The sequence below is a fragment of the Dinoponera quadriceps genome, unplaced genomic scaffold (genome assembly GCF_001313825.1).
Source record: "Dinoponera quadriceps isolate SergipeBrazil2010 unplaced genomic scaffold, ASM131382v1 scaffold96, whole genome shotgun sequence".
Taxonomy (NCBI): domain Eukaryota; kingdom Metazoa; phylum Arthropoda; class Insecta; order Hymenoptera; family Formicidae; genus Dinoponera; species Dinoponera quadriceps.
Window position 1 is genome coordinate 390,154 of NW_014554269.1, and position 24,984 is coordinate 415,137.

At 39.7% G+C, this 24,984-nt stretch overlaps 1 protein-coding gene across 6 annotated transcripts in view; it reads right to left on the reverse strand.

Annotated features, from left to right (window-relative positions):
* The window catches only part of LOC106752349 (MLX-interacting protein), a 28,878-nt gene that overhangs the window by 1,981 nt on the left and 1,913 nt on the right, over positions 1–24,984 (reverse strand). Inside the window, exons 1-15 of one of the 6 annotated variants that reach the window (XM_014633989.1) lie at positions 24,254–24,526; positions 19,273–19,631; positions 9,164–9,270; positions 6,285–6,358; positions 5,781–5,906; positions 4,752–4,965; positions 4,385–4,480; positions 4,002–4,281; positions 3,225–3,792; positions 2,958–3,137; positions 1,866–2,007; positions 1,481–1,581; positions 835–1,298; positions 316–439; positions 79–208 (exon numbers count right to left, since the gene is read on the reverse strand). In XM_014633989.1, the coding sequence (XP_014489475.1) occupies positions 79–208; positions 316–439; positions 835–1,298; positions 1,481–1,581; positions 1,866–2,007; positions 2,958–3,137; positions 3,225–3,792; positions 4,002–4,281; positions 4,385–4,480; positions 4,752–4,965; positions 5,781–5,906; positions 6,285–6,358; positions 9,164–9,270; positions 19,273–19,631; positions 24,254–24,355 (3,067 nt within the window). In that variant the 5' untranslated portion in view covers positions 24,356–24,526. Of the gene's footprint in view, positions 1–65; positions 209–315; positions 440–834; positions 1,299–1,480; positions 1,582–1,865; positions 2,008–2,957; positions 3,138–3,224; positions 3,793–4,001; positions 4,282–4,384; positions 4,481–4,751; positions 4,966–5,780; positions 5,907–6,284; positions 6,359–9,163; positions 9,271–16,572; positions 16,973–19,272; positions 19,632–24,253; positions 24,527–24,984 lie in introns of those variants that run through there. The other 5 variants (XM_014633998.1, XM_014634007.1, XM_014634016.1 and 2 more) reach the window with 5 other exon arrangements.

Here is a 24,984-nt window from a genome sequence, read left to right on the forward strand (position 1 = left end):
GTTATTCGTTACTATTTCCATATTTTCAAAGAAAATACTTAAGTATGCTCTTTTAAGTTCCTCACTTTCTGTACAAACCTGGCCTGAGGCGGGCGAGCGAGCACTGTTGCTCGACCCACGATATTGTACTCATCTTCAAGTCGTTTATACTCGCAGTCGAGACGGAAGTATCGAAGGTTAACATCAGTGGTTCTAACAATATACTAAACTGATTGTTTCGTTAAGGAAGATCTTTCGGAGATGTTGCGTCGCGTATTTCACTCTGTGGCACGCGCTCGCCGCTGCCTCGGAGTGTGTAGAAAGAAAAAAGGATACAATCCAGAATTTCCAGTTCTCCCGCGTACGCGTACGCACGTACTCGTCGAACATCTCCTTCATCTTGCTTGTTCTATGGCTAGAAACTGGAGCACCCGTTGCAGGAAGCATAGATTGACAATTACTACAAGAGTATTATTATCATGAAGTATTCGAAATTCGCACACAATTCTGCACATATTTACTCTCATATGCTATTGCATGCGCTCTGCATACACACACATTTATTTATGTATGTATATATATAATCTTTATTACTCCTTTTTCTAATTGAAGAGTTCATATTTTCATATTGTCCTAAATGTATACCTTTGAAAAGCATTACGGAGAAAACTGTCTGAGATATTTATCACAAATGTAAATTATACATTATAAACGATTTTTATAGCACACAATGCTAATTCATTTTTTATATAATTTACCAATTTTTAAAATTCTAATAAGATTCTTTAAAAGTATGAATTCAAAGACAGGCGTGGAAAAAAATGGGCTTCTTCAATTTTGAGCGTTCGATCATACCTAATAGACGTGTTAAGGCACTCGATTTGCTGTTTCAAGTTATCCATCTCCTCTTTCATCATATTCCTCTCCGTCCTCAGCTGCCGAATATAGTCCGCCCCTTTCTGCAGCATCGCGGCCTTGCTCAGCTTCGTGTTGGGATTTTGATTGAGCTGTGGTATCAGGCTGTGCAGCATGTCGAATCCATTCTTAATGTTATATCGACGTTTCTGCTCCGCGTGAATGTGACCGACTCTCCTCTGCTCCTTGTACTGCCCTCTTTCCGATTCACCTTTCATGTACCCGCGACTAGGTGACAGAGGGCTGCCTATACTCATGGGACTGTGCAGAGGACTGAGGCTCAAAGCTTGCGGACTGTGAGCGTTCGAGCTATTCGGCGAGCCGGGACTAGTTTGAGACTGATGCGTTTGATTATTCGTGTTTAAAAGGATTTGTTGTTGGCTGCAAGTAGACGGTTGCATCGCCTGTAAAAGAGATATAAGAGAAAATTAGTCCCTCGGTATAGAATTATAATACAATGGAAAAGGACTTTTTAATCAATCGGAGTTTCAACGTAAATTCAAATGCAGGCGAAAATTTAACCGGAATTTACTGTAACTGAGTTACGATCATGTCATGTAAATTGATTGATATTTCTCGGTAATACCTGCTGTTGCGATTGCGCCTGCTGTATGTTGGAAGTCTGCATGGTTTGAACCGTCACTGGAGTGGTAATGTGTTGTGTAGTCGTCACTTGCGTGGACGAGGCTGAGGAAATAATAATAATAGCAAACAGTTAGAGGACAATATAACATGACGATCGTGGATTGTACCGTGAGAAAGAGTGTCCGAAGATTGTAAAATACTCGAAATTTAATTTTTTAGTTATCAACGACTTTAATAATTTAATATTTTAATAATTTAGTCTTCTCACTTTAACTTAGTTACAAAACTAACGTTTCCAAGTGCGGTATTTATAAGTATATATAAGTATATTTTCCTGTGCGGGTGACATTTACATTTTTTAAACAGTATGATAAGAATATACGTACTGTTCGTGAGCAAATGCGCGAGAAAGACGTTGCTATTCAGATTTAGAGCCGGATCGCTCACTGCTGATACCAACGGCGGATGTATCCTAGGCGTTGTTAAGGACGAGCTGCTACGTGATCTATTCCTTCCTTTTATTTGGTACTAAAGAAACGTAAAAAAATCGATGATAATAATGTACAGTTGAAGCTGAAGCCGAAATTAAGATTGAAGCTGAGGTTCATAAAGCAATGAATTTATTGTGAGATAAACTACAGTCCTGCGTAATGCATATGCATACACGCATACACATAACAGATTAGAGGTTGCAACAGTTTTTATTTTCGATAAGTTTCATGTCCAATAGAAAAATATCTTCTGAGAATTATTAAAAGACGAGTTCTTGCACTGCACACGACATGCGTTGCGAGACTCATCGAAAAAAATCTATTAAACGGAGTAAAGGTCCGTTTAACAATTACGTTACGCTAAATTTGGGCATTCCCCTCCCCCTTCACGTCATAAATATTTGTCTCCTCTTAATATTACGTCACATATAGAATTATCCCCCTCTTCCCTGTTGACAACGAGTAAAAAAAAAAGCTTCTAATCATATTGTAGGTAATAATTATTAGATTGCACGCTATCTTCCTCTAAAATACAAATAATTTTTAGGCACCTAACATCAAATTACTCCATAATTTTAATTAGTAAAAGTTGTATTAAAAAAAAAAATAAATATTCAAAAGTTAAAATTTTGATAATTAACACAAAACTATATCAAAATTTGCAAATTTTCACCAAATATAACGAAATGTATCACAAATGCAAAAGAAAACCTCGCGCATCCATATTTACATGTTATGCCATTTAATGTAACGTTCCGTGGTCTTTATTTCCTTCCCCTCCCTGTCATCACGGATCGTCATGCAAGCTATTAGACCCCCTCTCTCCTCGTGGTATGACGTAATTGTTGAATGGCCCCTTAAACCCTTAATCTGCCGACTGTGTGTGTATATATGTATGTGTACAGTTCATACAAAAACAATATAAAGCCTCTGGATAAAATTCCTGGATTATTCCTCAACTTAAATCGCCTCAGAAGCCGCACTGACCTTAGGTACGGCGAAGATCTCTTCCGCCTCCGCGCTGGACGTGTTAGGTTGAGGTAGTAGTTTGGTAGGGTGCAGAGCAGGCGCGGTGATGTCCAGTACAGGGGGCCTGCACTGCAGCAAGATCTGCGACTGCGACGGTTGCTCCGCCGACACCGATATCACTTGTTGCGTAGGATGAGTCTGAAGGTACACGCAATTAGCATTCGTTCTTTTATGCGCGGTCCTAAAGCCACGGCCACTGTTACGTTCTCGACGATTGTGTTCTACCTTGAAATTGTTAGCGTTGAATTTGCATTGTTGAGCGTTGAAATTCTGCGTGAGGCTCGGGAACTTGTAACACTGCTGCGGCTGCACGATCTTGTACGGTTTCGTGGACATCGGCGGCGTGGGCGGTAAGGGCCTAATTGCTCGTTGCTGCGTTTGCAGCGGCGACGAGTTGGCGACCGGCGCGAAGCTATGCTGCACCGTCACCAGATTCGGCACGTGGCCGCTGGCGGTCGCGGCCGCGACGATCGACGATATCTGATTAACCGACTGATCGTTCAACGCCGCGATCTGCACCGACTGCTGATTCTGCACGGGCGTTAACTGTATTTCCATCGCGTAAGACGACTGCGTCTGCGACGCAGGCTGGAACACGGAATTCTGCGTTTGCTGCGCGCCCGATTGGTATGTATTCTGCTGCTGTTGGGCTTGCTGTATCACGCGGTTACTCCTCGACGACGTCGTCCTGCTGCCGCCGCTGTTGCCACTCCGACTCCTTTCTCGCGTCGGTTGACTTGTGAGGCGCGTCTCGAAGCTTGGCTGAATCGAGTTGTAATTCTCGGTCATCGTTCTAAAGGGAATAACATGAAGAGAATCCGTGATTAGCGTTATTAGTGACCAGCGGTCGAATTTATCGTGTTTTTATCGTCAGGTATGAATTCGATTTGCAAAGATGATTATACAGGATGACTATACTATCCCACTGTGGCTACAAGTGTGTATGATAATGAAGGTGAAGAGAAATTTTAAAGAGAGGATAGGAATCCAGCGTGCACTCACATGCTATTCCTGTAAATAGCCGATGATTCAGGCTGGGGCTGAGTATATATTTTGGCGGTGTAATGGAGATTCTGCATGTTGGCGTTCTGTGCTTCTTGAGCCAGCGTCTGTTGCTGCTGCCGCGAACTTTGTTCGTTCTTTATCGCCGGATTCTCGTTTATTTCGTTCATCTGAGTAATCGGGGTCATCAGGTCTAGGTCGGAGTAATTAGCATTTAGACTGCTATTCCGAAACATGTCGTCTTCCTCGGGCACTGGAGGCAGCTTCGAATTCAGAAATTCTGAAATCAAGAGAAACAACATGTTATGCCATGCATGAGTGAATCCCGAGCGACAGTTTTTTTTTTGTACGCAAGCGACACATGCACGATCGCATTGTAATACCTTGCAGCGGCTCCAACGTGTCCATGAATTCATCGAGGTTCGGCTGTAGAGCATCCAGATTAGGTTGAATGAAGTCCGCTAAACTGGCGTTTCGGACTGTCAAGTCACATTTGATGCGTGTGAATTCGCGTTACGTGCAGTACTTGCGCAACTGAGCGCCGCGCGATCAATGTAATTCGATCTTAACGTCGATGTTGATGTGATGAGTTTCACCGATAATCGAGAGAATAACGGACGTTATATATTCGCCACTCACCCGAGATACACGTTCATGACGGAAGAAAACAGTCTTTCGACGTTAAGATCTCTTACATTCGAAATGCGAAAATCTTAAGTCGCGTGTCGAACATCCCCAATGAGAAATTACCGATTTCTCTAGTATCAGGAAAGTACATCGGCTGACCGGAAGCAATGGTCGAGAAGAGGGTGTCGGCCATCTGTTGCATGTAGTCCTCGTCAACCATCATACTCTCTCCGCTCAGAGCACCGCTGATGTTTCCGGATATACTGCTTGTCTCCATCCCGTAATCCCCGATGGTCCCGCTTCCATTGTCCCAGTCTAGCATGTCTAGTGATTCCATCTGAAAAAATAAAGAGAAAACATATCATTTTCTCGTTTTTTAATAAATCATTAATATGTTATAATAATAACAGAGACTTTATATATAAGTAATATATTTATTAAATATAATATTTATAAATTACGTTTAACCTTTTCTGGCTAATAACTTTTTGATCACCAATGACTGCCGCCTAAAACCTTTCTAAGCTTAAAACTGAAAACAAGCAGAAGTAGAGACTCTAATGATATACAATACGACAAAAAAAAAATAAAGATAAACACACAAAAGGCAAATGAGAGTCGAACGCCGATATTACAGCGATATTAAATGCAAACACAAATAATAAAATACAAATAATAAAATACTAAAAATTTAAATTTTTAGTTTCGTCTCAAATGACAAGAGAGAGCGTAATTACACAAGATAATTAAATCGAAATTAAATAAAGAGTGGACCTTTTGTGTCATTTTTTGGGCATCTTCAGCATTAAATAAGCAACAATGATATTTTACGGAATGTGTCATCCGTGCAGTCCAGCGGCAGATTTAAAAGTGAAGATGGTTAAGGCTTCAAGATTTTCAATCGCATAAGAAAATGAAAGAAAGAAAAAAAAAGAAACATTGGCAATGCGAGAATCAAGTTTATTCATTTTTTTTAATTTTACATTTTTCAAGTTTACTCATGACTTCGACAATATGTAAAGGTAAAAGAGATTTAGAGTGACACCTTTAATTTTAATAATTATTTATCTTTTGTTATGTTCTTCATTATGCAAACATTAATTAGCTTGCTACGCCACATATATAAGTTATTATATATATTAAACTACGTACCATCTCGCTGCCATCCTTGCTCGTCCAGCCAAGGATCTTGTTCCGATAGAACATACGCCATTTCTTGTATTCCGCTGTGACGGCTGCGAGCTTTCGCTTCCAGTATTTCCCCTCTAACACCACCGCCTGATAAGAGATACGCCGTTGATTCACGCTCAAGCGCAATTACACCGGCTTATTACTGAGCGTAGAAAAACGTCTCGCCGACTTTATTAGCTTATGCGGATTTTCCCCCTAACCGAATTGCCGCAGGCGCGCGCGAGAGTATGTGTCGTTTACTAGCGAGACGTTTCCGAGGAATTACAACTGCGACGAATTATCTAATCAAACGGGCAGTCGCCGATGTATGATAAAGACACTTTCCAATTACGCAAGAGGGCAGAGCCGGATAATATAATAAGGTTGTTATTTCGCATGATCGTTAATAATAACGTGTGACGTCTTTCGCTAGCTACCACCGGATCGAATGCGTATTTCATCGAATTAGAAATGCGAGAGGCGTACCTCGGGTTTGTTGTGAGTGTCAACGTCGAGCGGCGACGCGAATTGGCACACCAGTGTACTTTGCTTCAGTATAACTGGAAAAGAAAAAAGGAAAACGAAAACGTCCCATTAGATGCAATTTCTGAGATACGCTTCAATCCACGAAATTGATCAATTGCAGCGCGGAAATAAAAGGATTTCAAGCGGCGGTGTGTTGAAGCGATCTCCTCCCCTCCTTCCCCTCATGTAATCTCGGATGCTTCTTCGAGTGTAATTTCGTGATTCGCGTTTCCGCAGAATGGTAATCGTCGAATGATAAATGCCGAGACCGGCAAGTTAATTACCTTGATTGTTGCGCTTAACGCTACGATTACGCTATGATTACACGGGCAAAAAAAAAAGGTTTGTAACAAATAACTCGAATCAGAGCGGGTGAATCTTATAGATTTTGAGTCATAGAAACAGCAATGCCGCTGACCAAATCGCTCCATCGCGGCAGGTTTTAAAGTTATTTTGAATTTTAAGATAAGAAATCATCGGTTTTGTCGGCTATTTATCAAGATATTTATCGGCTAAATACATTCTTTTTATTATAATATCAAAATTTGAATGTGACATTTCAAAAATTAAAAAAAAAACTTATAGTGGAATTTAGTAGAATTTTTATTCTAAAAAAATTTGTTTTATCAGCCATTTCTCATATTTTTTAAATAAAATTTTAAGGAGATTTTATTATGAAGAAAATCGAATCCATAACATTGAAATTCATATTCGTTCTCAATAATCTTGTCAAACATAAAAAAGTGCCTGTTTTTTAACGTATTATATTCTTAACATAAATTTTTGCTATTTGCGATTTTTATCCTTTGCTAACAAGAAATAAATGTGTAAATAAAAATTCACCTATTTTTATTATTTTATTGACAATTAATGATATTATATATTATATATCTTTTTTCTATAAATCGCTGATTTCTTGTCTTAAAATCCCATATAACTTTAAAATCTGACATGATGGAGCAATTTGGCCAGCGGCGTTGTTTTTTATGACTGAAAATCTATAAGAAACATCTATTCGGATTAGAGTTATTATTTGACAAGAATTGTTTTATCGACTTGTGTTATTATTAACATGCAATGGCAAACGGAGCTCTAAGAAAAAAAAAAAACGGCACGAGACGTAATTGCAGACGGCGGTGCCGTCATAATGGATGCAGCGTTTACTATTGTTGGCTCACTTAACGAGTACAGACGTACCGGTTCAAGGAATCATACGGCGAGGAGTTCGGCCACGGAGCTCAAATCTAAGTAACTTAGTATAGGTCAGTTACACATACGTGGTTAGCCTATAATCTGAGATAGTGTTGATGTCGGCAAGCATTTTACTAGAATGGGAGAGAACCTTTATTATCCGAATATCTCTATTGTCTGAATGTTTCACTAACAGAATAATCGCTCTAACTATAGAATAATGATAATTGCAAATAATTGCACAATAGATCGTTGAAATCTCAAAAATCTAATCGACGTCGACGCTAGAAATCGATTCTTTTCCTTTCGCGGCCCATTCTATTTTTCTCTAGTTTAATTGCACAAGTGCGAGGAAGAAAAAGGAGAAACAACCGCGCCACGTTATTTCCGCTCGACGCCATCATTCTATTTTTCTTATCTCGACACTTCACGTTCCACCTGTTTTTCCGCGCTCGCGGAACGAATTCACCGATCGAATTCCACGAATGTGCGTATAGCTTTAGACCGACTTCCCAGCTCGTAATGATAAGTTGGATATGCGCCAGGTGAACGTGGAGTACCATTGGTGTGAATGTAGCGCGGAGATGGAGCTCTTTAAATAGACGGGTAATTACTTATCCGGTCATTCGACGGCAAGACAGCTAGCAGCTGTCTGAACTCGACAGGCGGCACTCCGTGTATATCACGGTAATCGAAATGTCAATGAACCGTGATAGAGTAGGTTGAGGGTGATTTTGTTTAATCGTAGAGAATTTCGAGGACTCGACAAATCTATAATCGAGGAGAGCCCCTCTCCAAAAGTGTTTTAATTCCGTATTGAAAAAATGAAAGCGAAAACAAGAGAATCGAGACAATGCGATACACCATGCGTGTAATTTAAAAACCAAATTGCAAATTTTATCGAATTCTCATAAAACTTACCTCAATTCCTTTAGAACTTCCTTAAGAAACAACGCATGAATTTCGTGTGTTCTTTTTTGAAAGAGCTCAAGTCGAGTGAAGAAAAAAGCGAGTTTTTCTTAAAAGTGAGATGTTTTGAAAGAAGGGAAGAAAAGCGAGAAAATAAGTCGCTCCCATGCCTGACAAGGTTCATTTTGGACATGAAGCGGCCGACGAAACTAGTTCCCCGTCATAATTCGTGTGTACCGTTTCAAATACGTGACGTATTTAAAACGTTTGGATTATCACATTCTTGTAACGGGAGTCCCGCTAACTGGAATGTATAATAGTTAAATATAGAAACACTTCTACGGACTGGTTACAGTGCTTTGATTGAGCATCGGCTATCCCGATTGAGGACATCAATAAAAGCAGATTAGGATCCGAGGGAATTCTCTTTCTCTCCGGACGTGCCGATATACCACGGTAGATAACTTTCGATATTTATCGATAATGGTTGCACCTCTCAGGAACATTCTCGATAAGACAAGGACGTACCTGTTCGACAGATGAACATTTATGCGAGGATTAGAAGACATCCCGTTGGTTCGTTCCTAGGTTTGACATATCGGCGTGGAAAACAAGGGAGGAGAAGTAGAGATAGTAGAGAGAGAGAGAGAGAGAGAGAGCGTGTGTGTGTATGTGTGTGTGTGTGTGCGCATGCATGCGTGCGTGCGTGTGCGCGCTGAGAATGTAAAAATGTTTCTTACACTGCATGTGCCAGCATCTCCAGATGACGTTATTCAGTCTGATCTTGTCCTTCCATCGCAGCCTGATTCCTTTGAAGCGATTCCACTTGGGCGATGTCAGCTTCTGTCTGGAACAAATTCAAGTGCCCATACGTCATACCCACTGCGATATCATAACTTCAACCTTTATCGTGCGATACGAGCCGCGCGCGCGACCGTGGACCATCGCTCGCGCTTCGCACGCATCGCTCTCGCGACGCTTGATACTTCGATAATTATACGGTTCATCGCGCGCGCGTGTGTATTTTTCCTATTACGTGCGACGGAATAAAAAAAGATGCAAATCAGTGAACCAGCTAGCCGCGCGTGCTTCTCGGGAAGAATAAATTATTCAATGAAACACGTTAGTTTAACCTCGAAAACATTTCAATCAAACGGATCAGGAGGATCAGTTATGACGGTATTAAATACGAGGGCGGTCCGATAAGTACTTAGCCTACAAAAGAAAAACGAAAATTTTGGAAAAGTGGCGATTTATTTCTCAACATAGTCTCCTTTTAGCTCGATACACTTGACCCAGCGATGCTCCAACTTCTTTAACCCATCTGAAAAATATGTTTTCTCGAAGTCTGCAAAGGCCTCCGTGGCGGCGATGACCTCCTCATTCGACTCAAATTTCTGCCCGGCGAGTGACTTTTTCAAATTTGGAAACAAAAAAAAGTCGCACGGGGCCAAATCTGAAGAATACGGTGGATGGGACAGCAGTTCGTAGTCCAATTCGACCAATTTGGCCGAATGAGGAGGTCATCGCCGTCACGGAGGCCTACTTTGCAGACTTCGAGAAAACGTATTTTTCAGATGGGTTAAAGAAGTTGGAGCATCGCTGGGTCAAGTGTATCGAGCTAAAAGGAGACTATGTTGAGAAATAAATCGCCACTTTTCCAAAATTTTCGTTTTTCTTTTGTAGGCTAAGTACTTATCGGACTGCCCTCGTAGACGTAGCAAATAATTTCGACTCGTCGGCATCGTGAGTGCTTGTGATGGTTCGACGGATGTGCTATCGTCGGAGGGGGGAGCACGTGGTTCTGCACTGTGAAGGCGCAAAGTTTTCCGAGAGTGCGATTAAAGACATCTAGTGAGTTTTCACGCGCAAAATCAACAAACGTGCGTGTGTGTCTTCTTCATTTTCGGACGTTCGTTCGATCGAACTGAAATCTATGATCGGAGCTTTTCTTTGCCGAGTTAAAAGCTGACTCGGTATCGCTCGGATGTTTCTTTCATAACGTGTTCGTTATAGCGCTGTTATCATAATTCACAAATTTAATTTTGTGGTGATGCATACGAAATCCACCGTACGAGTACGCTGCCGCATTGTGTATTTCTAATTTTCTATATAAGGTAGAAATACTAATACTTGGATACGTATTTAAGCGTGGATACTCTTGTTGTTTGGTCTTTAAATGCGAATGTACATAAGGACGTAGAATGGATTGTAGTGAACAAAAAAAATCCCACAACGTTTTACGATATTCGCAATAATTATCGAGATATAATTGTAGAAGAGAGCGGTACGTGTCTAGGTATTGGTATTTTTACTTTAAATATGTGAAATATTCTACATAGAAAGAAAATAAATTCATTATTAACATTGAATGTATTAGAGCCAGATAGCACCGCGAAATAATTACAAGTGCGTTTCTACGTTTTTTTTAACGACATAGATCAATTTCCAATTTGATGAATAAGAACATTAGCGCGTCAATAAATCGTTCCGTTTCGCTGCAAGGTGAAACTGTCGACTTCAATCTTTGAGAGATGCGCGCGGGAGCGCGCGCGGCCGGAATCTCACGACGGACTTTCCGTTATCGTCATTCGTCGATATATCGTCTCGCCAGAGAACAGTCAACAGGGAGAAAATATCATGCAGTCGGGAGATTTCCACTTGCTCGTATCGCGTGAAAGCGGATACGCCGAGGGTTTTCCTTGGTATTAGACCCTGCTCTGCCGTCCGAGTGTTCCTTCGTACTGGCATTTTCATTTTTCTGGCACGATTAGATAATTCGTCGTCGGCAGGGACACGGAAAAACTTATATCTGGAAAAAAGGACATTCTAGCAACGAGGCCGAACAGGATCGCTCCCACCCGAATTCCCCAAGGAATGTAGTTCAGGTAGTTCGGCTCTTGAGACGTCACACAAACGAAAATAAAGCGAGAAGTGATCACGAAGGTATACCTGTTAAAATCCTTCGTCGTGCGGGTTCGTAAAAGATCCCTTGCCCATACCGAACGCGAAAAGAAAAGAACGGAGGCGTTGATGAAAAAAAAAAAAAAAAGAGTCGAAAACTCGCTTCAAAAATATCGAGGGAGGTTTCAAATTCGCGCGACTGGTGTGAAACGTGTTTCCTCGTGGCAATTTGAGAAGATCTGTTTGCACAATAATACGCGCAAGTCATCGGATGCGAGCCCTCATTTTTACAATTAATGAAACGCAGCGTGGAGGGATTTCATTATCAGATAACGAGTTATTTGCTCATTGCGCCATGCACCGCTTGCTCTCGCGGCGCACGATCAACCGTCGTGGCAGGGATTCGATTGTTTTATCATATTGTTGGGAAACTCAACGGCGACAAGAAAAAATAATTAGCGACAGATTCGCCGTCTTCGTCTACGAGAAGTGATTTCCTAAAAAAAAATGAGGAGAAGCACCGATAACGTAAACGTCTGAGCGCGGTGAGAAATTTCGCCACTTCGATAAGCGTCACGAAAACCGCGATACCGTTTTTATTTTAAGAGTCTCGCGGCTTTAATTATCTGACTTATAAGTGGAGAGCAAAGATCACCGTGGAAACTAAGTTAAATTTGTCGATCTCGATATTCGAATCTCTCGCCACACAAGACATCCCGAAATCGGCGAGTTTTAAGGACAAGTGAATCACAAGCGATTCTCTCGTACTAGTACTACTTATTCAATTCTCCAATTTGTAATTCTTGACAAGTACCATTTCTTGGAGGAAATTCAATATTAAAAATTAAAAAACGATTTACACAATCCAAGATTTCTTATGTTAAATGTATCTTAATTGCTTTCAAATCGAAACATAAATAAGCCGAAGCCTCGTATAAACACGAGAACGTTGACGACCGAAAGGGATTTGTCAAAATTATTCGTAACTGCTCTCGTGACTGAGCCCGACACGAAAATTCTTTCGAAAGAATTACTTATTTATTTATTTATTTATCAAAACACGGGAAAATATCCCTTTGGCATATTATATAGTAAAAGAAAATGTCTTCAAAAATACTCGTGAGACAATCTCAAATTTCAAGAAGATCGATCAATTATATTAATTCGGAGGTGCAAGAGGCTTACCCACATCGCGAGGATAATCGAAATGCGACTTCGATAGAACGCGAGCCGCGACATTCAAATAGAGCCCCAAATAGAATTCGAGTGATAAATTGTTTTCGCGCGATAGCATCGACTACCATACGTAAAAGCACACGGGGAAATAGCCGGGGAACGGAAATAGCTGACCACCGGATCGGCGAGCCTCCTTTCTCGAGCTCTCGACTAGCCGAAGAGAGGGACTACTCGCGCGGATTCTCGCCTCGTTCCGCGTTGCCTCGCGTTGCATTGCGTTGCTCGCGATGCGTTCGTACGGAAGTGTTACGTTGGCGCGTACGTATGGTGTACGCACCACGAACGGCCGCGATGACGCAGTGACCTTGGTCGATAAAAGACACGTTGTGCGACACACGTCGCATTTCTTTTGCTTGTGAAGCGGATGCGTCCCTGACGGTTCGACTTGTGCATTCCATGTTTGATAAAAATAAGATTAGAGAATGTTCACTTTCCTTGTCCTACGACCTTCAGACGTAATAACATGTCTTCGATTTCTCTATCCGAAAAATTCCTGTCCGTTCTCAATAAGATACAAACGCGAAAGCAAATGCCATCAGCGATCAATCTGTGTTTTAGACGACGGCCGGCATTAGCGTTGCTGTGCTGAGCGTGTAACCCAATCCTTAGTAGAGTGTAAAATGTTGTCGAAGAAGGACACGATATAAGATTTCGGTTTCATAGAAATATTGACTATACCTTTAAGAATATATCCGTTAAAAGGGAATACAATAAGTTCACTGAATTTCGTCTTATATCAATCCGATGACAAACACGAAATTCAGCTCAAGACGAAGTTAAAATATTTATTATATTCCCTTAACGGCTATACAGTAGACTTCCGTATAACGCGAGTTCTTACAACGCGAATTCCTATAACGTGCCACAGGGTCTGTATTTCTAAAGGTCTAGTCAATATTTCTATCGAAATCTCGTCTTTCTTCGACAACATTTTATAGTTAAATAAAAATTGGATCGCATGCTCAAAACACACGCAGAGAAAGAATTGTAGGAGCTAAAATCTAGTTGTGGCAGCTAAAATGAGGACAGCTAACGTTGTTGCTAACGCAACTAATAAATGTAGCTGCAGTAGCAACGGCATTAACTATTAGAAATAAAATGCATTTGTTGCAAGGTACAACTATATCGTTCGCTGTAGCGTCTTAATTCGAACAGCTAATAAATTTAGCTGCGGTAGCAATGACATTGTCTGTTCCTAGTGCACGCTAATGCCAGACATCATCTACACGATGGCCTATTCCGTTTGAAAAATTCCGAGACTGATTTTCTCCTGAACGTATAAATAATATCTCTCGGACATCTGCGAGATCTTTCAATGTTAACATTAGACTATTTATTAAGATGTATTTCACGTTATCAACGTACCTCATTATTCATCCCGGCAACACTATCTACAGTCACTGCCAAGTACTACCTAGAGAGAATCGCGTCGATCTTTTGATATGAATCAAACGCATTCGTCCACACCGTTACGCTGAACCGGATATTTTTCTGTTGCACGAAAACGCACCGGCGCATTCTGCAGCAATCGTGGCCCAGTTTTTGGCCCGTAAACAAGTACATCACCCCCCGCACTCACTAGATTTGACTCCGACAGACTTTTTTTATTCGCAAAATTAAACATGCAAATGAAGGGAGAGCGGTTTGACGACATCCTGGATATCCAGACGAACATGACGGACCATCCTAAAGAAAAATGACTGTAGAAGCTTCCAACGGTTGAAAGAACGTTCGCGACGTTGCATCGACATCAGTACGTTCATCTTCAATTGTGCGCGAATAATTTCGTTTATAATGTTGTAAAGTCACTTTTCCTCCATTTTCAATCATATTTTTCGTTGGTGCAACAGTTGATATATTAACACGTACGATTCACTTTGAAATTTGTTGCTCATATTAGTTTTCGAAGAATCCACGAGGACTACGTTGTGGCTTTGATCGATAAGCGACACGTTATGCGTTGAACAAGAAGTCTTGACGATAATTTAGCGCAATTCGTTTTTTCACGACGTGCGAAAGCGGTCTCGTGCGAGCGCGATGCAACGCGATTGATCACGAGCATGCAAAATCGCCGTAATACATTTACATGTATAAATTCGATTTCCAATGTCGCAAACAAGCGGAAACAGGCGTATCCGCGCGACGGTTATCGCGTTTCGATTATCACGAATAAGGGGTCATTTTCATGCCCCTGTGGGTATCGGGATACAAACGCGGTGAATTTACGATTTCGATCCTCGAGATCGGCGATATTCAATCCCGGACTGTTACCTTGCGTAAGAATTTTATAAATGTCGACGTGGTATCGCGTTTGGCCGAAGTAAGAAGCCAGATTCGAGAAAATGCGATTCCCAGCACTGCCGTCTAATCTTCATCGGAACCAAAAAAAAAGGAAATAATGACTGCTTCTTAGCAGAAAAGGTGACAAAAAGTGACCTCTCAGACATCAAAATAGTGACCAAAAATGACACTTTTTTGTCAAATTCAGAGAACTAAGGCTATTTACGAACAAAACAAACTCTCTCATCTTCTCAGGTTCATCATTGGATAACTTAACATGTAGCGAGTTTTTTTCATAGTAAGGTTTGAAAGTTCATGACAAGGAAGACCAAGTACATAAACGATGCAAATATTTTGCATCGGTTGCTTTTGAAGCAGTTTTATTAAGAGAGACGGCAAAAATATATGTAGAACGTTTATATTTTGCAAATTTAACGGCGACTCAGGAAAAAAATGACCATAATGACCCACCCATTTTGGACGATAATGAATTTTTTTAGTAACTCGCGTTAGTAACTCACAAAAAGTGAATTAAGAAAAGTGATAAAAGGTGATTTAAGTGGCTGGATGGCAACGTTGGGTTTTCTCAAAACCCAAAGCAAGAAAAAATTATGAAACTGATAAAAGATTTATCATGACATGGTGTTGTATGTCTTGTATGTTGTATATTTGGTATACGAGAGAATTCAGAGAAAAACAAAGTAACAACCTAATTTCATAAGGAATATAATTCCTTGTATATCATTTTCATTCAACAAGTAAACAAACAAACAAATAAATAAAAAAATAGATATTCGATCGTAACACGGATAAATTTCTTTAAGATCTTCAAGTGATCTCAAAGAATTCTCTAATAAGGTGTATCTCTTGTCGATATCGTTATACGATGCAGGGGTTCAGAATGTATTTTACAGAAAATCTGCTAAAATCTCGTACCGTGAATCGCCAAGGAGCGTGAACTCGGGATGAACGAAGATGCCTGTATCATCTCATTTGTTGTAGAGCGACATCGGTGAAGGCCGTCTGTGTTCTTATTTCGTTATCGACGATAATCTCACGATGAATTCATCGATGTTTGCATTATGCGCATTACGCAACTCGGACGGAAAAGTGGACGTCGACACGTGACGCGGGTGCGATTTGTTGATTTCATAAATGTCGAGTTCATGATAACGCGCATACAGGAAACTCACCCGCCCATTCACATTTGCCGCACAAACTATGAGCCAGTTACAAATTTCGCATTGCGATAATAATATCGCGATATCGAATATACAGTTTACTATTTATTTTTCTCTCGTCCATGTGCGACATATCAATAAAATTCACTTACCGCGCACAACGTCAGTATCTACGTAAATTTTCTATGAGAAGAAAAAAAAACATATTTAAGAAGAAATTTAGAAAATTAAAGAGAAATTCAACAATTTAAAAAGTTGTAAAATTTAAAGAACGTAGCAATTTCTCTTCTATGTCTTTACGACACTTAACAAATAACTAATTTCGACTGGAAATTAATTTGCTTTATGATTTAATGATCTCAATAAATTACTACATATAATTTATTCTCTTTTTGTGGTATATTTCGGTTTATAATTTTCACATAACTACTCCGCTTCAACGTTATACATAAATGCGGCGTTTCAACGTAGCCCCCATGGTAGGTTCGTAGCGGTAGATTTCCCGAGCGATAGCTCAACGATCAAAAGAGAGAAAATCACGTGCTTACCGAATTAATTTTCCACGGCACGACATGCGCGGTGAAGATACCGCTTGAAGACCGCTGGGTAGCACCGCAAGCCGACGTCACGTGTATTTCACGCTGGTAACGAGAAAAATAACGCGCAGGATAGCCGCGATCTGCGCGAATCACTTTCCAAACTTCACTGCGAACCATTCTGCTTTTTCAACATTATCTTCGAGGACGAGTCCAACAGATACGCTCCGAATGACAGTCATTACTGTGCGGACCGATCATTAATCGCCCCATTTATCCTTTTTTCCGCGATGCAACGCCCAACCAAACGAGTCTTGATTACATCTCGTTATTATTCAAATCCGCAGGCACGCGCGTGAGAGAGTTCAAACTATAGCATTGCGAAGCCGTTTCGCTCGCGACTGCGAACGACGCTATTTTCTCTCCCTGGAAAAGATCTCTCGTTATTATTTTGTTGTCAGGTTTTTAACCCCTTCACTGCTACACTATTTTCCTCAACTGGTTCTAAAATTCCAAAAGCCAAAAAAGTTCTCGAAAATTACTGATAATTTATATATGGAGGTTTTTGATGATGCTGATGACGAATTTCGAGTCGAATTAAAAAAAAATTTTTTTACGAATCCAAAACGGTGGCTAATATATAAGATAGCGAATTTTAATTATAATTTGATGTTAGTTTGCAATAAATGTAGACATTTTTTTAAATTATCTAAATATTATATTTCATTCATTGTAAAACTTTAATACAAGATATCTATCTCATGACGAGAATACTCGAAAATTCAACAAATTCTCATTTTTCTGGTAGCCGTATCTTTTTTCTGTAGTAACATTTGAAAAATACGACTTCAAGATCATGTTCAGCAAATTTAAAAACCTAAATGTATTTTGTTTAAGTCATCAATTTATTGTAAAATATTAAAAAACTTTAATATAATAAAATAAACTCATGAGAAGAATATTCGAAAATCCGATAAATTCTCATTTTTCTATATATTTCTTCTGAGGCAACATTTCTCGCAAATCGGATTCAAAAATTGTGTTCAGCATACTCAAAAACCTTTCGTTATATTTCAGTGATAAAATCAGTTAGGGGCTTTAATAATCTAACGAAATATTTCATGAGAAAATATATTTTCGCAGCAGTGAACGCAAAATTCAAAATGACGAGAATTCCCATCAATTGGCAGTCAAGGGATTAAAATTACTCAAAATTATCTCTCATTTGGCCACACATTAATTAATAAGACTTTTCGTCAGTCTTTTTTACGACGGATAATATCAGCTGATTTCATCAATAGTTCAGTTGCGTAATATTGGCCGATTTCTATTTGGAATTTCGTCTGTAGGAAGAGATGAGAGATAACAGAATCGGTCAAGCGTGGGTTAACTTGAACCGAGCCGAGTTTACGGGGACTGGAGCGCGTAAAAGGAGTGACGTTGGTGGCGCGGGGAAAACGGAAATTGTCCGGCCAGAAGCCGTGTTTCGCCGCGGCTTTGGCGAGGCCGCGCTTAATTGCAGTGTTGTCGTTTGGTTTTATGGCCTCTCTTTCATTAATTCAATTGTCTTTTATCAGCGGGAATGCTGCCAGCCACGCAGCTAGCATTTGTCCGGTTGCCGAGCTCGAGCGAAACACACTATGACGCCTTTTTACGCGGATATCGACGAGCGGCACTTCCTCTTCGGATAATTTCAATAGATAAATCTAGTCTAACGTCGAGATCCACTTCGACGTTAGTTTCAGCTACGGCCCCTTGGTCTTATCCGTATTTCAACTGATACAAGTGTATGGTTCAGATTAAGAAAAGAAAAGAGAGGAAATCTAGCCACCGGAGGACACAACGAACGCGCGCCCGCATCCAGTGTTTGTCTCATATAAAATGTTATCTTAGTTAATCAGGCGAGTAAATCAACGATTATCGACTGCAACGTGCCTCTTAAGATAGCGCCGTTCTCTGTGTCAACCTTAAATAGACTTCGTATAACAACGTTCAAAAGAGCTACTGCTTCAAAAATCACGCGACGTTTAGAGATTTTCATTCAGTTCCGACCTTTTTTTCGTCTCGCATTATTGTTTTACCGTGTCATGTCTAAAGATAACATTTAAATAATTACACGCGAAAATAATTTCATATTGTGGAGATTTGTAATATTAATATTAATATAAAGGCTTAAACATACGAGCAAAAACGAACGAATCGATAATCCGTAAGATCGACATGTTCTTGCTCAAATGCAACATTGTACTCCAAGATCACTCAAGAACGGTGCTTGTCACTAATATTGTCAATTACAAATATTCGAGTAACCGAAATCCGGTTATTTTTTCTTATTATTGATTCTACTCATTTAACCTTCAAGCTATTCTACGCATAAAAATATTTAAGGTAAGTTAAACAAAAAAGTAGATACGTTATAAGACATTTCGTTTTTATATTAGAATATATTAAAATAAAATGAGATGTTTGGTAAACCATGAATCTTTTCGTTGAACTCATCAAAATATTAAATACACAGATTGATGAGGAAAGTATATGTACGCCCAAAAAAAAAAAAAAAAAAAAAAAAAATTTTNTTCCGTTCTGGGTAATACCCGCGAATTTGGGTAGCCGGATGTATAAATACCCGGCTTTTATACGGACAATACTACTTGTTATGCACCTACGCGAGAAACAGAATACTGGATTTGCCGGAGAAAAGGAGGAACTCACCTGTAGGCAAGGGACATACACTGGAAGAGCTTGTTCAAGGACGTCTCGATGCTCAACTGCTGCGAGCTCTTGTTGTTCGACGAGTTGGCGATGAACCGCTCGACGGAGAAGCCGGGCTGGGCGATGATCGACAGCCTGACTTCCTCGTCGGGCACCGGCACCGCCAACTCGTCCTCGTCGTCCTGAGCCTCAGCCTCGAAGTCTGACACCATGAAGTGGCCAGAGTGTATGGTCTCCCGAGAGTCTCGGCCGCTGCTCTCTCGATTACCACTTCCGGCACGATGAAAACCGCCCTGACTCGACGAGCTCGTCATCGCCGTAGGTTTCCGGTATATCAATTCGGCCTGCATTCCGCGACCCTGTTCCACAAGGACACGATTGGTCTTTTCAATATGTGAATTATTTTTCAATAAACTTAGAGGAGTGATTAAAGAATTAGAGCGCGAGAACTCTCGACTACGAGCGAGTCGAGTATATTTTAATTAAATAAATGTCCATCGATTGTGTTTTTGATTGCTACGGAGGTTAGATTGAAACTATTATTCGATTATTGGACTTGTATATTGAATTTTGGTACAACTATTGTTCCATCGTTTTGTTTTACGCGGATAATTTGAAAATTTACGTAGCTCACTGATTTTTAAAACAGTTATTAGCCTAGGAAGATTCAAAAACTCCATTGCAGATAATTCGATTACACGTTTGATCTACATTTTTCCGATCAAAATAGGCCCGTCTAAATAGTATGCAACGGGATTAGACGACCTCATTTCAAGTACTCGCGCGAGTCTACGCGCGCTTGCGATAGAGAAGGAAAACCCGACAGACACAACAAGTCGCAGTTATCAAGCTTCTGATAAGTTTGGCCTGATGCATCTTTTTTTTCAAAGTATATTATATTCGAGTTCTGCAAGAGACTGGGAAGAGAAACAAAAAGGAAGAGATAGAGAGAAAAAAAGCATGTGCATAAATGATAAAACTTGTAAAAATTTAACATGACTTGGAGAAGTGTTATATCGATTGATATCATGAAATGAATATCAATTATACTATGAAATGAATGAGTTTACTAGTTTGCAAAGCTAAAATATACATAACACGCGAACATTATGCCTCAGCGAAGGTTAAGTTCACGTAAAAATAAAAGCGCATGGTTCTGAATCTTAATAATCATCGGTTAGTAAATCGATAATTGAAAAGTACAACCACGAATTTCTGTCAATAATAATAATGTAGAGGTAGTAAATAAACGAATGAAAGAAATTAAGTATTTGATGCATTAACAGGGTGTCTATTTAACCCTTATCGGTCGTAAGTCACCTCTCACGTGACAACAATACTTCGTCGTTGCGGTCGTACGTCGCGTAGGAGGTGACAAGTTCGCATATTTACCGAAACCAGCTACAACCTAGTGAGAATCACGCATAAAAAGCTAGCGTCCGATAAGGGTTAAACCCTCCAAAAAATTCCTTGAGAATTTCCTGACTTTTCGCAATTTATTAAAAATTTGAGTAAAATGAGAGTATTTTTAAATATATCTTGCAAATTTATGTATATTTGTTGTGCACTGAGTTTTTAATATTTTTTTATTCATAAAAGTTTATAAACCATAAAATAAAATTAAAAATCATTCAAATTTCAGTGATTAAATTTGAAACATTTTGAAAGAAACTGTAAGAAACTCTAAAAGATAAATATTTTATATTACATAAAATTTTCAAATTTTACTTTCAAAAATTATTGACAAAAAGTTATATAACGCATAACTGATACAAAATTCAATTTTTATAAAATTATTAAAATAAACATCTATCTTATCAACCCTTTGCACTCGAGGGCTCCGAAGCGGAGCCATTTAAAATTTGTCTTCAAACTCTTCAAACTCAAATGCAAATAGCAAGAGCGGAATATCCTATACACAATAGTTTTTACGATTTGTCTTTGTCCTTATGTTATGAACTGAAAGTTATTTGCATTGTCTCCATAGCGGAGCCCTCGAGTTTGAAGACAAATTTTAAAAGGCTCCGCTCCGGAGCCCTCGAATGCAAAGGATTAAACAAAATTACACTTCACACAAAATCATTCTTTTCAATATTGAATATTGGATTAGTCGTAAAATCAGTGTGCTTTAAATATTAAAGCAATATAATTCAACATTTTAATTATATACGTAAATATGGAATATAAAAGAGAATCTATTATAAATATAAAAAAAGTGCTAATATTTAAATGTTAAGCAGAAACTTAAAACCAACCTTGAATATATATGCACATAATGTTAGTAAATTCGCGCCTACAATTTACATAAGACTACTCCTTATTAACCATTAGCGAACGAATGCCGACATATTCGCGAATATGGCGGCATTCATTCGCTAAGGGTTAATTAAAATTAATTAATTAAAATTAAAATTCAGACGCGATATTGTTGAAAGATTATTTTTGGAAGTGGCGCATAAGAACTGAATAGAAATTCATCGTTAACATCTTCGGAAGAATGCGCGTTGAGTAATTTATAATGGTCTCATCGTTTTTATATCGCGCTGTATAAGTACTCGGAGTCGTGATGGCGCCAGGCTTCCTGTTCATTCGTAATTAGCAAGTTAATGTCGCGATAGCGCGCGCGGCTAACGATCAGTCGCGGTTAAATGACCTTATCGCCGAAAACGTATGAAGTGGTGCACGCTCTCACCGTTGTGTCTTTTTCCCCGAACGGGGATAAGCTCTATGAAATTTTCAATGGTCAGTGACTCCTCGCGCTTAGTATACAGCGGCTAAAATTAAACGCAGCTGGGACAATTCACCGCGAACGTGTCCCATGCATTCTCCGACACGCGATCAGACGTTGATCTGCTCAATCATGCGTAACGAATTTCTCTACTACGTGTCAGTTATCTGCGACCCATACGTTTTTCTTATTCGCACTAAAATTCTTTCACTTCGACGCGGATTTGCGCTAAGTAACCACAGTACAAACACCGATCGATATTCCTGGAGATAATGTTATTATTGTTACTATAAAAATTGCTCCCTCAAAGATGCAAATAAACGTGATGAGATTTTTGCGAGTAAACTGAAGTATGGACGTAAAGCGCCTTATTAAATCTTACGCACTGAAAAATCAGTTTGGTTGAATCTACCTTTCGTCCTATTCGACAATAGACTACGAAACACATTTTGGTTAAAAGAAACAGAATTTCTGGTTATAAACAAGCAAATTTGTTTCATGATAATTGGAAATTTTGTTTCCTTCAAAACGTGTTTGGTTATCCATTGTGTCAGATCAAACTAAATTCATTTTTCCGTGTACTATAAATAAACTGATAAGTAAACTTATATAACGAATAAATATGAACTTATATAACGAATAAATGAATAAATTGATTGTAAAACAACTACGAAAAATTCGGGATTTAACATCTGATGTTTAATTATTCTTTTTTCTTTCTGATGGAATATTTTTCGCAACCTTACCGTATAAATGGAATACAAAATAGTATACTAACTACTTAAAGCAAATAGATAAAGATTTTTCAGGTTATTATAATTTATAATAATATTACCGGGACTAAAAGATTGATTTAAGCGTAGAATTAGGTTAATTCCTCGCATTTGCCGAAGAATATTTAGCACATACGTCATTATACGTTAAACATTTTTATCCTCTTGCAATAATATTAGTATTAACAATATTGTTGCGTTCGGGATTCTACTCGAATCCCCGATTCTTGAGAGTGTTATTGATGACGAAGGAAAAAAACAAATAGGGCAATCAAGAGGGATTTGTATCGGTTGTCTTGACGTGCGATCGCGTTTCTCAATATAGCACAGATATTCATTTTATTATTCAATTATAATGTTGTGTCTTGAAAATTAAAGTTCAATGTTTATTTTTTAAAAAGCGTGTTTGTTTATTTGCCCCGCGAGCGTTAAAGTGTCAGTGAGAAAGTGCGGATCAGAGCTCGATTACTTCGTCTGGATGTAATAATATTAATATTCAAATGGCACCATAACATCCATGCTTTAGCCCCCTATGGTTCCGTATATATTCTTTCTTTCTTTAATAATTCTTACTTATTTTTGCCCTGTTAGCGGAAGCCGCGAAAATTCTCCTCGAGGAGCGAAAATTTAAAATTTCGTTCGCAGAAGCCTCGATTCTCACGTTTTAATTCTACTTAATCGATCTCCGGTGTTGGTACGGACCGTGTCAAGAAGTGTTGATCTTATTGGATCTAGTTTTGTCACTGTCTTTTGTATTAGCACGTACTTAACATTCATATTGACACAACTGACAGTTGTTAGCGAGACTATCAACTTAGGAATCTTTCTTGTCTAGCCGTGTTCGACCGCCCCGCGTTGGAGTCAGCCGCGTTGAAAAATAGAAGAAGAATAGCAATCAAAAGAAACCGTACAACCTCGTCGGTGCTTCGCTCCACGTGCCAACGAAATTCCGAACACGGAGGCAATTCGACCCGTTGACCCGTTTACCGGGGGAACGCAAGCTCGCCGCCTCGGGTGGGCCCGAAGATTGCGACACATTCGTGCGTTTCGGCGCTTTTTCCCGTTATAACCGGTTCCGAATCAAACCCACGGATTTTTCTTCCTCGTTATCAGTCGACCGTTAAACATCCCAGACGCCTATTACGGCGCTACGACGAGCATTTATCTGTCGCAACGCGGCCTATCTCTCCGTCTCTCTTCGTTCTCGAGCGCGCGATCGGATGATTCGAGTGTCGATTGCTGTAAGCTCACGCTTACGTACTACCATCAATCTCTAAGGTCACGTGCTTTTTTTTTAGAATTCTTACGCAAGTACTCGCTGCCACTCGCGTCGCTTTTCCAGCGGACGAATTCCTGTCACCGTCACGTTGCATCACACAGGCGCCAGAAAAGTGCGTTTTGCGCCTCGGTTCAGCGACATGATCAAGGTTAATTTATGCATACATAGCACGTGTAGCTCTCTGTGTGTACGCGTCCTCACCTTCCAAGATCCATCACTGAGAGCGATATCCTCGTTAGCCGCGAATCGTTTACTTCGCTCGCCAGAAACGCGACCGTAATGTCTTCTCTCGTAAAGATTCATCGTTCCGACTACAAACAAGCGCCTCTCTCGTAACGAGTTTATTACGGCGCAACGTGAAAATGAAATTGCGGGTCGTTCCACGGTTTGCACAAGATGTATATTTCATTAGAGATCGCTTGGATTACCTTACGAAAGGAGTAACCGCTACTTTACCAACTCTCTTTTGTCTTCCTGTAATATACACCGACCGGTACTTCTCCGCTATCTGTAAAGCGCGCTAACGCTCTTTGACCCTCTCTCGAGCTGGCCATATCGCGTCGGTGAAGTCAAATGTTTTATCCGTTCGTTCATTAACGATTGTCGTTCACGTGCCGCTTGGAGGTTTCGGATTTTCCGCGATAAGAATGACGAGTATTCATTCGTTCGTTTCGAACGGAGCGAGAACGTTCAGCCTGCAAGGCCGAATCACATATTTCACACAATCTCTCTTTTAATGTAAATTCTATATCTCATCTCTTTCTTTTTTCTACCGACGTACTTGCAATCATGTATCGAAGAGAATCTCCTCCCGTAAATAAAGAGATAATAATAACATATTTATATCGGAGTTTTTGCCTCCGCTTTTTGTCGATGCATTGAAAAGGCTATGTGTGATATCGAAGCTATGTGTAATATCAGCAACGTTTGTT